Below are 13,111 nucleotides of genomic sequence, written 5' to 3' on the forward strand. Positions count from 1 at the left end.
GCAAAAACAATAGAATAGCGTCCTTGTCAGCAGTAGCAGCAACACCCAAATGGGTTCCTTCCATTACCCATCTCTGCAACCAAGAAAGCGACCCGTTATTACTGTGAGCTCCCATTTGCAAATTTTTAACCGGAAATGAAAAGAGAGAGAGAAAAAAGGAAATGGGTTGAAGGGTTTCTGTGTAATGTTGCAGGTTTTATAACAGAGTTATGGCAGATGGGTTTTTATCTTTATCTGCGAAATAATTCATTCCTTCGTCCTCTGTAATTTTCCCATTTCTCTCTCCATTTCTCCAGAGTCGTTTATTGCTTTGCGATGTGATTGAACAGCTAAAGCTTTTTCTTTCATCTATCATAAGAATCCAGTTACTCTAAAGGAGTATTCAAATTTTTTTCCTCTTAAACTCAACAATGTCTCTCCCATTACAGCCTCACAGCATTTTAATTTCCTTGAGATAAGAAGAGGGTTCTCTTTCTTTTTTCATTTTAGTGTTGGTTTTAAGGTGTTCTCAGGTTCTTATTACTAGCCAGCCATGGACACTGCAAAAATTGAGTAAAATGAAGTCTGTGAAGAGGGCAGCCATGGCACTTCTTGTTGAGCTTGTTATCCTGGCTTTTCTTTTCTGTGCTACCGTTGGTGTGGTGGACTCTGATGATGGTAAGTTACCATTAACAAATGAGATGAAGAACTTGAACTTTGAAATTCCCTTGGTAATCAAATCAGGACGAATGATGAATACTCTTCTATTCTCAACTCTAGGAGGGCTTGGTAGAAAGAGAAGTTTATCCAAGAACATGCGTTTAATCAGTGAATTTGGCGGTTCTAATGTACCTTTTCAAGCATTATTTGGACACCCTTTTTCAAGGAGGCTTGTGGTTTTTTATAATGTTATTTCAACAGTTCTCATTTTTAAAATCTAATCTTTGAAACTAGTGCTAGGGAATCTCTTGTTTTGAAAACTATTGGGTCTTTCTGAAATGCTCTGCTACGTTTACATTATTCTTTGTCTCTGATGGTTATGAAGAGTTAAGATTTTTAGTTACATGTTTCCTTATGTTGAAGGAGCAACGTTGTTGGAGATAAAGAAATCATACAGGGACGTGGATAATGTTCTTTATGATTGGACAAGCTCACCTTCATCAGATTTCTGTGTATGGAGAGGTGTCACCTGTGACAATGCCACTCTCAATGTTATCTCTCTGTAAGCTACATTATTTTTTTCTTGTTAGGATTTTTGTAGGTAGGTTTCAAAACCCAGTGTAAATTTTGTTCTAACTTGTTCATCTCCTTTTTTCCAATTGTTTTCTTGTCCCAGTAATCTTTCAGGTCTCAATCTGGATGGAGAGATTTCTCCTTCAATCGGAAACCTCAAAAGCCTGCAAACTCTGTACTTTTCTCTTCTTTATACCTGTTCTCACTCACTCTCTTGAGCCTTCTAAAATTTCTTTAGAACTTTTCTGTTTCATTTTCATGAATCTCCCGACAGAAGTAATTTGTTCAAAGAGACGCTGTCTTATTGTTGATTTTGATCCGACATTAGTATTCTTTGAACAGGGATTTGAGGGGGAATGGTCTTTCTGGGCAAATTCCAGACGAGATTGGTGACTGTTCTTCGTTAATAAATATGTAAGTCTCATTGAGTTGGAAACTGTTCAATATCTTCGATGTAAGCTAACTGATGGAATGTTGTTTGTAGGGATTTATCTTTTAATGAGATTTATGGAGATATACCATTTTCCATTTCGAAGTTGAAGCAGCTGGAAATGCTGTAAGTTCAAATACATTTGTGCAAGTTCAAATACATTTGTAGAACTTGTGCTTGACTAAGTGACACTAATTATCTTCTAATCTTTCAGTGTTCTGAAAAATAATAGACTGATTGGGCCGATCCCGTCAACCTTATCTCAGATTCCAAATTTGAAGGTCTTGTAAGTTATCGTGCCATCCTTTTTCTCACTGCCTTCAAAGTTCTTACTCAAAGAACTTACAACTGAAGGATTTCCATCTTACACCATTGGTTCTAGAGATTTGGCACAGAATAATCTTAGTGGAGAGATACCGAGACTAATTTACTGGAATGAAGTGCTGCAATATCTGTAAGTACTTTTTACTCTTAGTTCTTTCAGATTTCCGCCAGTAGTTGGTTCTAAACGCTTCACTGGTTATTCTACTCTATTATCAGTGGTTTGCGTGGTAACAATTTGGTGGGCACACTCTCTCCAGATATGTGCCAGCTGACTGGTTTATGGTATTTGTAAGTGATCTTTACTAACTCTTAAAAACTATCATTTATTCCCCTTTTCAATTTGAACTTATAAATTCAGCCTAATAAAACTCTTTGCATTTGAAGTGATGTGAGAAACAACAGTTTAACTGGCAGCATACCACAAACAATAGGCAACTGCACAGCCTTCCAGGTCTTGTATGTATTATGTCCTTCTCGTTGAATGCTTAAATATTTTAAATTCTATGTGGATGACTACTAAAGTTTCTTTCTTATAACTTGTCAGGGACCTGTCATACAATCATCTCAGTGGAGAGATACCATTTAACATTGGTTTCCTTCAAGTAGCCACATTGTATGTGTTCTTGAAGTGATTTTGCATTTGCATTGCCTTATGTGGGTTTCAATCAATAGTTGTTTTACTTCTGTATCGTTCCTTCAATTGTTATGGTTGTCATTTCCAGGTCCTTACAGGGTAATCAGCTATCAGGTCCCATTCCACCTGTAATTGGTCTGATGCAGGCGCTTGCTGTGTTGTAAGCAACTTTAGCTCTCTCACAAACCAAGTTCATACACTTTCTTTTCTAAGGAGGATATTTATCACATGATTTTTGCTCTCCTTTCAATCGTGTCTTTATTTCTAACTTCTCTCTCTCATATCTAAATCAGAGATTTGAGCTGCAACATGTTAACTGGTCCAATCCCCTCTATCTTAGGAAATCTGACTTATACTGAGAAGTTGTAAGCACACTTTTACTACTCTCTCTCTTTCTGTTTTTTCCATTAGCAGCACCAAGTAAAATTCCTATTACACAAGTCCTAAAATGTAAAGTGAAGAAACTGCTTATACATACTGTTAGTGAACCACTTATATTTGTGGTCAATCTCTACGCTCAATTATGCTTAATTGTTGATTTCGTAACAAAGGTGAGTGGTGTCTTGTATGGCAAACAGGTACCTGCATAGTAATAAGCTCACTGGGCCCATTCCGGCAGAGCTCGGGAATATGACGAAGCTCCATTATCTGTAACATCTCTCTCCTTCATCTTTTAATTTATGTGGAATCTTGACATACATTTAAGTACACTCTTTCCTTGACGCAACTCTTTGCATTCGGAAGGAACTCAATGATAATCATCTTACTGGAATTATTCCAGCTGAGCTCAATTGACGTGGAATCCTGACCTGCATTTTGGGCTTAGGGTTTATGAGTTTGGTTGTTTGTTGATGTATTTTTTTTGTCCTTTGCAGGGAACTGAATGATAATCATCTTGCTGGGAATATTCCAGCTGAGCTTGGGAAACTCACCGATTTGTTTGATCTGTAAGCTTTGTCGTCCTGTTTCAGAATGGATGTCTTGTGTCTTCTTTCAAGTCCTCATTCATTTACTTACGCTTTGTAGAAATGTGGCTAATAACAATCTCGGAGGGCCGATCCCTGACAATCTTAGCTCTTGCATAAATCTCAACAGCCTGTAAGAAAACATAAACTAAACTCTGGTTCCATTCAGAAGTTTCTGATATTCATTAAGACATTTTTTGTTGGTTTCAGAAATGTGCATGGCAACAAGTTGAATGGAACTATTCCCCCGTCTTTTCAGAGGCTAGAGAGTATGACTTACTTGTAAGTTGAGTTGTTCTTTTTGTTCAGCATTACAATCAAGTTGCTAAAAAGCTATCTCTGTTCATGAGAATGGTGATCATACAATCTGCTTCATTTGGCAGTCAAATCTCAGGAGTAGTGTATATATTTGCTTCTCATAGTATTGACCATCTGCAGGAATCTTTCCTCAAATGATCTCCGAGGTCCTATACCAGTTGAGCTGTCTCGTATTGGCAATTTGGATACATTGTAAGTATACGAGATTTACTTTTCACTCAGAGTTCGCCGTATTTCTTATACTAACTCATAGTTTCTGCACAGAGACATTTCAAATAACAAAATTAGTGGCACAATTTCTTCATCCTTTGGTGATCTGGAACATCTCCTGAAGCTGTATGTATCATTTTTATCTCATTGGTTAATCATCAATCGTTCTTCTTTGGTATGAAATCACTGACTGACCTCTTGTTGTAACGTCTATAGAAATTTAAGTAGGAACCATTTAACGGGATTCATTCCAGCTGAATTTGGCAATTTAAGGAGTGTCATGGAAATGTAAGTGGTTCTGAAACGTTTATACCTTTCTAGGTTGAGGATCTGTATGTGTTGATCAGCAGCTCTTCTTTGAATGCATGAACTTCAGTTTTCTATTATAATTCTTGTCTTTATGTTGCTATACTGTAGAGATATTTCACACAACCAGCTCTCTGGGTTCATTCCTCAAGAACTGAGTCAACTTCAAAATCTTCTCTCCCTGTAAGTTCTGAAATTGAAACTTTTTGATAAAAGTTCCCGTCAATCGTTTTTTCCTTCCTGCTGCATGTTTATATTCATGACCTATAGCCGCTACTCTTAGTATTTTCTTAAGTGGCTTGGTCATGTCATGAAGTCATATCTCCCCCTTTTACCTTAAGTCGTTCTAGTGACATTTCTTTTATAATAATGTTGTTCTATTGACATTATGGCTTGAGTTCTGTCTGATAAAGTATTTACGTATGTCTCTGAATGTTCCCATTCATGGTATAACGATTAAATTTATGCAGGAGACTTGAGAACAACAACTTATCTGGGGATCTGACGTCGCTGATTAGCTGCCTAAGTCTTACAGAATTGTAAGTTTGTCATCCTCCCAATCGAAGTATTAGGATAATGCTCACAAAAGGGATGTTTAACTAAACCAATGTATGACCTTACAGAAACGTATCTTATAACAATCTAGCTGGTGACATTCCCACAAGCAACAACTTCTCCAGGTTTTCATCTGATAGGTAAGTACTTAGTGCTAGCCCCAAAATTTTAATTTCCCTGTTTGAATAGAATTTGAAACGAGAGGAAAGAAATGAATCATCATGGGCATCTAGTGGATACTCGTTCATAGTTTAATCCCAGTATATATATTTCTTGTCCATTTTATCAAATTTTCATACTACTTATTTCAATTTCCTTTTAGCTTCTTTGGAAATATTGCCCTCTGTGGATATTGGAATAGCAACAACTACCCCTGTCATGAAGCTCATACGACAGAGCGAGGTAATCATGCTTTCTAAACGATTTTGATAGTTGTATCTGTGAATGTAGCAAAGTTACTCGTAGTCTTGTGAGAATAGTTTAGATGCATGCAAGCTCTTTCTGACATTCCACAGTATTAAAGGAAAAAGATATTTGTACGAAATTTGCCATATTCTTCTAATTTCCCTTTATTGCTTACATTGCAGTGACCATATCTAAAGCCGCTATCCTGGGAATTGCTCTCGGTGCCCTTGTAATCCTTTTAATGATCCTTCTAACAGTGTGTCGTCCGAACAACACAATACCTTTTCCAGATGGATCACTTGACAAACCAGGTACTTTTTGTTATCCATAATTAAATTTACCACACATACGTAGGAGCTTATTAGTTTTTTCACTTTTATTATAATTCTGCTATTCTTAGTTTTGGGCTTCCATGTATGCCTACCGATCTATGAAGCTTTCTCTGTTGCCGAATTGCAGCCAGAGAACCGTTTCTCAAAATGGTCTATCTATGTAGATTTTTTAATGTAATTCAAGTTCAATAATTGAATACTAAAACATTTTATTTTGTGCCCGGTGAAAACTCAGTTACTTACTCAACTCCCAAGCTAGTGATCCTTCACATGAACATGGCCCTTCACGTTTATGAGGACATTATGAGGATGACTGAAAATTTGAATGAAAAGTACATTATTGGATATGGGGCTTCAAGCACAGTCTACAAATGTGTACTGAAGAATTGTAAACCCGTGGCTGTCAAAAAGCTTTACTCTCACCAGCCCCATAGCATGAAGGTGTTCGAGACCGAACTGGAAACTGTAGGTAGCATCAAACACAGAAATCTAGTCAGCCTCCAAGGATACTCCTTATCCCCCTCTGGGAATCTCCTCTTCTATGACTACATGGAAAATGGCAGTCTTTGGGATCATCTACATGGTAAGATTAAGCACTTAGTTTGAATATTGTCAAAATTGTGCCTTAGATGTCTTAGTTGGCTTTAGTTCTATTTGCTCATATTCAGATGTAGTATTTCTGTTCTACATAATTCTGCATTAGTGAAACTGTTCTAAGATTTGTGAGTCACCCGACTGTGAACTCTGATTTAATAATCTGCAGAAAATAATAGTAACGAATCTGGATTTGTCACTAATTTAGATTAGTACAGGCTCTGGCTCGACTAAGAAGAAAAAGCTTGACTGGGACACTCGGCTCAATATCGCACATGGAGCAGCTCAGGGACTGTCATATCTACACCATGATTGTAGCCCTCGCATCATCCACAGGGATGTTAAGTCATCTAACATTCTATTGGACAAGGATTTTGAAGCCCATCTCACTGATTTTGGTATTGCCAAGAGTTTGTGCACCTCAAAGACATATACATCCACTTATATCATGGGAACCATTGGATACATCGATCCAGAGTATGCTCGGACTTCCCGACTTACTGAAAAGTCTGATGTTTACAGCTTTGGCATTGTGTTGCTTGAATTGCTCACAGGAAGGAAAGCAGTGGACAATGAATCAAATCTCCACCAATTGGTCAGTACAAATTTATTGTATGAGTTACTTCACTGCGTGCATTAGTTTCGAGTTATTAGTATCCTGAGTCATAATGTTATACTTTTACCTGTTAGTTATGGGTGACTTTTCTCTTAATGTTAGCTATGGGGTGACTTTTCTCTTAATGTTATTTTTTCCCCTCCATATTAGATCTTATCAAAAACAGCCAACAATGCTGTAATGGAGACAGTTGATCCTGAAATAACTGCAACTTGCAAGGACCTTGGAGCTGTAAAGAAGGCATTTCAGCTAGCTCTCCTTTGCACTAAGAGGCAACCATCCGATCGACCAACAATGCACGAAGTAACACGCGTTATTGGAAGTCTTCTACCCTCTGCCGCAACACCAAAGCAAATACCAACCATAACAACCATTCCCCCATCTGCAAAATCCTCTTGCTACAAGGATGAGTATGCAAATCTAAAGACTCCGCATGTGCTGAACTGCCCAACCATGAGCACCTCAGACGCCCAGCTCTTCGCCAAGTTTGGAGAGGTAATATCACAAAACAGTGAGTAATAAGTTAGAAAAACCTCTGCAACAACGAAAAGAATGCCATCCAAGAAGGGTTGGCTTTGTGGGTAGAGACTTAAGTTCCTGTATAAATGAATTAACAACAAACAACCTCGTTTTACTTTGTAGTGTAAGGTTTTATATAAAAGTAGGCAAGCAACAAAGCATGGACATATGACATGTACTGGTAGATTTAGTCATTTAGATGTAGAAAGTGATTTTTGGGAAGTAAAGAAGTATTCGTTCTATTAATGGGAGTGATTTTTGGATTGTGGGACCTGGTAAATTTGAAAGCTTCTTCAGCACTGGCCTTCTGTTTATTTTGGGGTTTCATGTTCAGGCTTAGTAATTGATGAGTGAGAGTATGATAGCATTTAAAGTGTCAACAGCAAGGCAGCAATAATTCACTTGGTCTGGGTCGTTGATGTTTTTTCTTTCTCTAGTGTACGGTTTGTCAATTTACTTTAGCTAGGCAAATGATTTCAAGGGTAATAAATCAAACATGCCACAAGTTTCGTTTGGCCATTGGTTTGATTATTGTGCCTGCCTTATCTTCAAATTATAATACTTTTTTCCATTTCTGAAAAGGGTAGTGTCGGTCGAAGAGTGTGGGGATCACTTACAGAAAAGAACTTAGATTATATTTTGTGTTACTTTAGATGTTTTATCAAACTTAAGATTGGGAAATCTGTATATTTCGAACGTAGATTATGGAAAAAGAAGAGCACACACAAATATTGAAACAAGAAGGTTTAATGGTAGAAGAACCGTTGGAATATAAAATGAAAAGTCGTAATATCTGAATGTTGTAACTTAATCAATATCCGTGTAATTGAAGAGTATTCTTTTATAATTTAGACGCGAAAGATTTATGACTAATCAATAATGGTCGTATGTGGTTGGTAATAAATGGATTTAAATAGGTGGTCTCACGTCGAATAGGTTGTTAATTAGGGCTAAGTATAATTGTTAATCTCTAGACTAGTCTCCAAGCAACTACTAAAGAGGTCCCATCACTAATTCCAATCTTATCTAATACTGTTCAAACACGTCAACCGACATTAAATTTGTTGCAATATATTCTTCAAAGAACAGCAGAACTATTTGACTACTACAACATCAAGATTCTCACATCACAATGTACCCAACATAGAAGAAACTCATCAATGTCATTGGGAATGATGCTTACAAAATGCTTAAAGCAACGAGCAAATTGCAGCATTGTGCATGTCTTACATTCTCAAGATCTAGAAGAAAGAAGCCGTAGTGAAATCCAACCATAAATGAAACTCTCATGGGAAAACATGAATATCAGGGACCCATAAGCCTTTTAAATGCTACTGGGAGTGTCTCATACAGTATATGGGGAATCAATGTTAACAAATCAACTTAAAATTCTAAAGTCAATTACATGGGATTGTGGAAGGTCACACTATCCATTGCTTCGAAGCAGAAGTATGTTTTCATAAGAGCATAAGAACACCTCTTGGAAGTTACTCAACCTTACCGACCAGGTTTTCAATCTTGGTGGGGGAACCAAAAAGAATTTGGAAGTTGTGTGGTTCATTGGTCAAACTAACCTTCAAGGTGGCTGCTTATGTATGGGTCGGTGGTTGAGATGGTTGCTTGTCTTAGGCCAATACAGACATACAGGTGTTGACAAATATGACTCACATCTGCTACCCTCAGCTTTCCTCTTAATTTCATATCCCCAATTTTCATTATAAACAACGAGACATGAAAGTTTTTGGATTTTAAGACAGAGTACAGTAAAGACCATAAGACCTAAAATCATACTAGAAAAAACCTCCTATTTCAGGGTTCCTAGAATATAGTTAAAAGACTCTTGCGTACCTATGCAAGAGAAGGAACTTTTCTGGGGTCAGTTCAGATTGGTTAGGTTGGCCTTATTAGCAAAGGTGGCGCACTCTTGTAAATCAGCCAAAGAATATGAACGCCAAGTGGAGAAAGTTTTTTGAGGTGGCACCATGGAAGGGAAATTGTTGTTAGATGGTCTGGATTGTGGATGTAGAGGCGGGCGAGGCGGTGGAGAACTTGAATATGAGCTACAATTTGAATCTTCACTGCTGTTACTTTCGGAGCTGCTCATAGCAACAGCCAAAGCCAAGGAGCTTTTGCTCGAACTGATCGGTCTTTTTGATATACCACCACCGTTGTTCTTGAGAGGAAAACTCCTATTCTTCTCCCACACAAGATTGTAGGCCATAAGATTCCTACGTTTCTTGGAATAGGCATTCTCTGGCTTCGCAATCTCTTTCATGGAGTTAACAGAGGAAGCATCGGCCAGACTCGTGAAAGACTTTGATTTTCCACTATAAAACTTTGAGATGCCTTTTCTGCATGTAGTCATAATTCTTTATTAGATAAAGGAACAAATAGAATACGTGTATTTGTGTTTTTTCTGCTGCAAAAATGTATAAAAACTTGATTGTATAATGGATACTCGATCCTTTTTTCCATCTCAAAAGTAGAGATAGTGTTGCTGAAATCATAAAGCTAAAATCAAAAGTAGTCAATGTCTTGCAGTGTCGCAGAACAATTTTGACAGTGACAATGCTCAACAAAGCAATGATTTCTTTCTGACCAAGCTTAAAAACACCTCAGAAACACAATATCCACAAAACATATTGCAATAAAGATGGCAAAAGAATTCTTAAAGTGCATTGAAAAAACGATGCCATTTGCTAATCTTCAGCTTGAAATGCTCTCTTTTCTCATTATTAACTCACCGAAAAATACAGTTAACTCATGAATGTTTCTACAAGCCAAACTTATTCATGCCCAGACTAATGACTCTTCCAAGAGTACTAAATACTAGTCACCGCCAGAAAATAAACGTAATCCCATTAATAAGTCCAGAAATGAAACAAAATTAATTGATCAATAGTCAAAGCATAGATCAAACGACTCCATCATTCTACAGGGCAGATTAACAATCCCCAATCTCTAACTGCATTGTACAACTAAAGTACTAAATTTCAAGGCTCAATCAAGCCTTCCCCGACAATTTCATCTCCCCTAAACTCGATCCAGATCATCCATAAAATTTATTACCAAACTAAGATCGCGCAAGCACGTAGCCCATATCATCCAAAACAAGAGAAACAAGATTATCAAAGAAAAAGAAAACCAACCTGACAGGCAAAACCTCCTCCAAGGAATCCATCATATCAAGCGGGCCTTTATATGAGCTCTGAACCTCATCATTCTCACCGTTATCCTCATCATCGGACTGATCACTATTCCTCCCAATCGAAGAAGACGACGAAGTGGAAGCGGAGCTGCAAGTATTAGACTCATCAGCTTCCTCCTTTTGAAACCCTTCAACAACGCGATCCACATCATGAGTAACCAACCTCTGAAACACCGATCCATAACCCAAATCTTCCGGCGAGAATCCAGAGCGTTTATCATCAACCTGCCGAACCCTATCCAAAGTAATCGACATGACGACTTTGAATTTGAACAGTGACAACAAGGAGAGAGAGAAGAAAAAGGGAAAGGGGAAAAAAACACAGACGAGAAGAAGAAGGAGAAGAAGGAAGTGGAAACGGGTTTTTATAAATGGAAGAATCAATGGATTTTGGATATTAGAAAGAAATTTTTTTAAGAAAAATGGACGGACGAGATTGGAAGCATGTGGAGAAACGGCATAGATCAAAAATGGATTAAAGATATTAATTGGAAAAATAATAAATAATGATGAGATTAGGAGAAGAAAATGATTTGAATAAATAAAAAGTATAAGGAGGAATAATTTAATGAGAGGGTAAGGTAAGAGGGAAAAGAAAAGGAAAGAGTCTTATCCTCATCCACTTGCTAGTAATTTAATATATATTATAATATTCGGATAACTTTAGTTAACATTTATGAGCTGTGTTTTTTATTTTTTTAAAATTTATTAGTTTAAATGGAAAAGGAAAAATAAAATTAAATGCCCACAGGATGGTGGGCGACCACGGAAATTATGTTAGAACTGAGAGCATCTGATTAAAGAGGAAATGACGTGGCGAGTAGGAAGCATAAAATCGGGTGTTGTGTTGCGAATGCTTATCCAAAAGTGGGACGTGGGTGGGGACCACACAGAGAGATTTATAGAAATTCGGAGACGATCTTTGTCACTTCCAAAATCCGGTTTTTTCTTTTTTCTTTTTTTTTCTTTGTATAACTCGGCTTGGCTTTTTCGCTCGGCTCGGTTCGGCTGAGGGGACAGCATTCATAGGACTAAAATTAGGTTTAGGATAAGGTGGTGATTTCCAACGTTATATAGGATAGTGCCACGTCGGTAATCATCATGTTCTTTTTTAATTTATTTGGGAAATTCCCTAGAAAGAGACTATGATGGATCATGGAGCGACAAGTCGATCTTATCTAACAGTGACTTAGACAAAACGACATGTAGTTGGGGTGGAAGAATCAGGAATCATGAATTTGGGTGTGGGATTGTAGGGTGAAATTGAGGAAAGAAAAGGGAAATTATGGATAAGGTCTTCTTTTAGGAAAATCTCCCATTCTTCTTTTTTTCTTTTTTCTTTCTGTAGTAAAATATGATGTGATTGTGTTGTTAGACTCTACATCATTATTAAAAACATGCCATGGGTGACAACCATTAAAATACGAGTTAATTGTATGAAAATATTGTGTATACGTTCTCACTCTCAAGCATTAGACGTTATGGAGGATGTCATGATCCCAAGAGGAGGAAAGATTTAGGTGGTGGCAAATGGGAAATGGCATTAAACGAAAGAAATGGTAAAGATAGGTGTAAAGGTTGTTAGACTGATTTTATTTCTGGGTGCGCTCTTACTTTTCTAGGGGTGGCCTCAAAGGGTTGGATTCTTGTTAACTTGTCTCACACTTTTCAAAAATATCATTTCAGTTAATATTATATTATTACAACTTTCTTTCCCAACATTTATGCTACCATATGCCACGTCAACACCTCGTTTCCAAAATTACGCCAAATAATCTCATTTTTCGTATTACAATTATGGTTTGATTTTAGTCGTTTTTACTTTTAATTATTGTGATTTTAATATATTTTAATATTAGTTTAACGATGATTTTTTTTATAAAAAAAAAATGTTGTTTAATAGTGTATCTGTTACTCAAGTTTTGAAATCACATTCATGCAAGCACATTATTGTTTTTTTAATCAAATTTGATTAAAAGAAAATGAACTAAAACTATTGAACCAACTCCAACCAAAATGACACTCAAACCTAAAATTGATTAGATTTCAATTTGACTTTAATCTCTAAAATTTTAAATAGTCATATATAGTAAAAAAAATTAATAGATAGATAAAGTACTTGTTCTTCATCTAAGATTATATTCAATAAGTTAATTGATTTTTTTTTTAAAAAAATTCAATCAAATATGAAGAGGTCCATAAATTATATTTTTTAGGGTTTGAAAAGGAATAAAAACAAAATTCAATAACTTTTGATGTTGTTTGTTGAAATTTTGAAATAAAATGGATTGGTGAGACCTACCAGAATTTTGAAATTCAACTCTCCTTAAAACTAGCCAATCCATTCTTCTTCCATTCTCCCACATGAATTTTATGGGTCCCACAATTATTATTTATTATTATCATTCATCTTTTCTATCCCTGAAAAGAGGTCCCATAATCTCTTTGATAATTACTTTACAACTTTATCTATTCCCTCTCCA

At 36.6% G+C, this 13,111-nt stretch overlaps 2 protein-coding genes across 2 annotated transcripts; one reads left to right on the forward strand and one right to left on the reverse strand.

Annotated features, from left to right (window-relative positions):
• The first annotated feature begins 158 nt into the window (after positions 1-158).
• Positions 159-7,939, forward strand: LOC101214398 (LRR receptor-like serine/threonine-protein kinase ERECTA). Its single transcript, XM_004141292.3, has 27 exons — positions 159-657; positions 1,063-1,201; positions 1,316-1,387; positions 1,555-1,626; positions 1,697-1,768; positions 1,857-1,928; positions 2,025-2,096; positions 2,183-2,254; positions 2,351-2,422; positions 2,511-2,579; positions 2,689-2,760; positions 2,894-2,965; positions 3,179-3,250; positions 3,476-3,547; positions 3,627-3,698; positions 3,776-3,847; positions 4,004-4,075; positions 4,148-4,219; positions 4,310-4,381; positions 4,511-4,582; positions 4,870-4,938; positions 5,023-5,094; positions 5,277-5,356; positions 5,542-5,670; positions 5,927-6,274; positions 6,504-6,880; positions 7,052-7,939. The coding sequence occupies exons 1-27, from the start codon at positions 558-560 to the stop codon at positions 7,418-7,420; spliced, it is 2,976 nt and encodes a 991-aa protein (XP_004141340.1). The 5' UTR covers positions 159-557; the 3' UTR covers positions 7,421-7,939.
• A 616-nt stretch (positions 7,940-8,555) lies between these two features.
• LOC101215519 (vitellogenin-2) lies at positions 8,556-10,992 on the reverse strand. Its single transcript, XM_004141297.3, has 2 exons — positions 10,570-10,992; positions 8,556-9,771 (listed from the first exon to the last, which is right to left on the reverse strand). The coding sequence occupies exons 1-2, from the start codon at positions 10,881-10,883 to the stop codon at positions 9,297-9,299; spliced, it is 789 nt and encodes a 262-aa protein (XP_004141345.1). The 5' UTR covers positions 10,884-10,992; the 3' UTR covers positions 8,556-9,296.
• Positions 10,993-13,111: the final 2,119 nt, after the last annotated feature.

This window comes from Cucumis sativus, chromosome 4 (assembly GCF_000004075.3).
Source record: "Cucumis sativus cultivar 9930 chromosome 4, Cucumber_9930_V3, whole genome shotgun sequence".
Classification (NCBI taxonomy): domain Eukaryota; kingdom Viridiplantae; phylum Streptophyta; class Magnoliopsida; order Cucurbitales; family Cucurbitaceae; genus Cucumis; species Cucumis sativus.

What these genes read in the sequence shown, in the direction of transcription:
- LOC101215519 (XM_004141297.3), bottom strand. Translation starts at nt 10,883, where the DNA reads ATGTCGATTACTTTGGATAGGGTTCGGCAGGTTGATGATAAACGCTCT. An exon ending in GAGGAGGTTTTGCCTGTCAG is followed by an intron (nt 9,772 to 10,569) that starts GTTGGTTTTCTT and finishes GACTACATGCAG; the next exon opens with AAAAGGCATCTCAAAGTTTT.
- LOC101214398 (XM_004141292.3), top strand. Translation starts at nt 558, where the DNA reads ATGAAGTCTGTGAAGAGGGCAGCCATGGCACTTCTTGTTGAGCTTGTT. An exon ending in CTGGAACATCTCCTGAAGCT is followed by an intron (nt 4,220 to 4,309) that starts GTATGTATCATT and finishes TAACGTCTATAG; the next exon opens with AAATTTAAGTAGGAACCATT. An exon ending in TCCAGGTTTTCATCTGATAG is followed by an intron (nt 5,095 to 5,276) that starts GTAAGTACTTAG and finishes ATTTCCTTTTAG; the next exon opens with CTTCTTTGGAAATATTGCCC.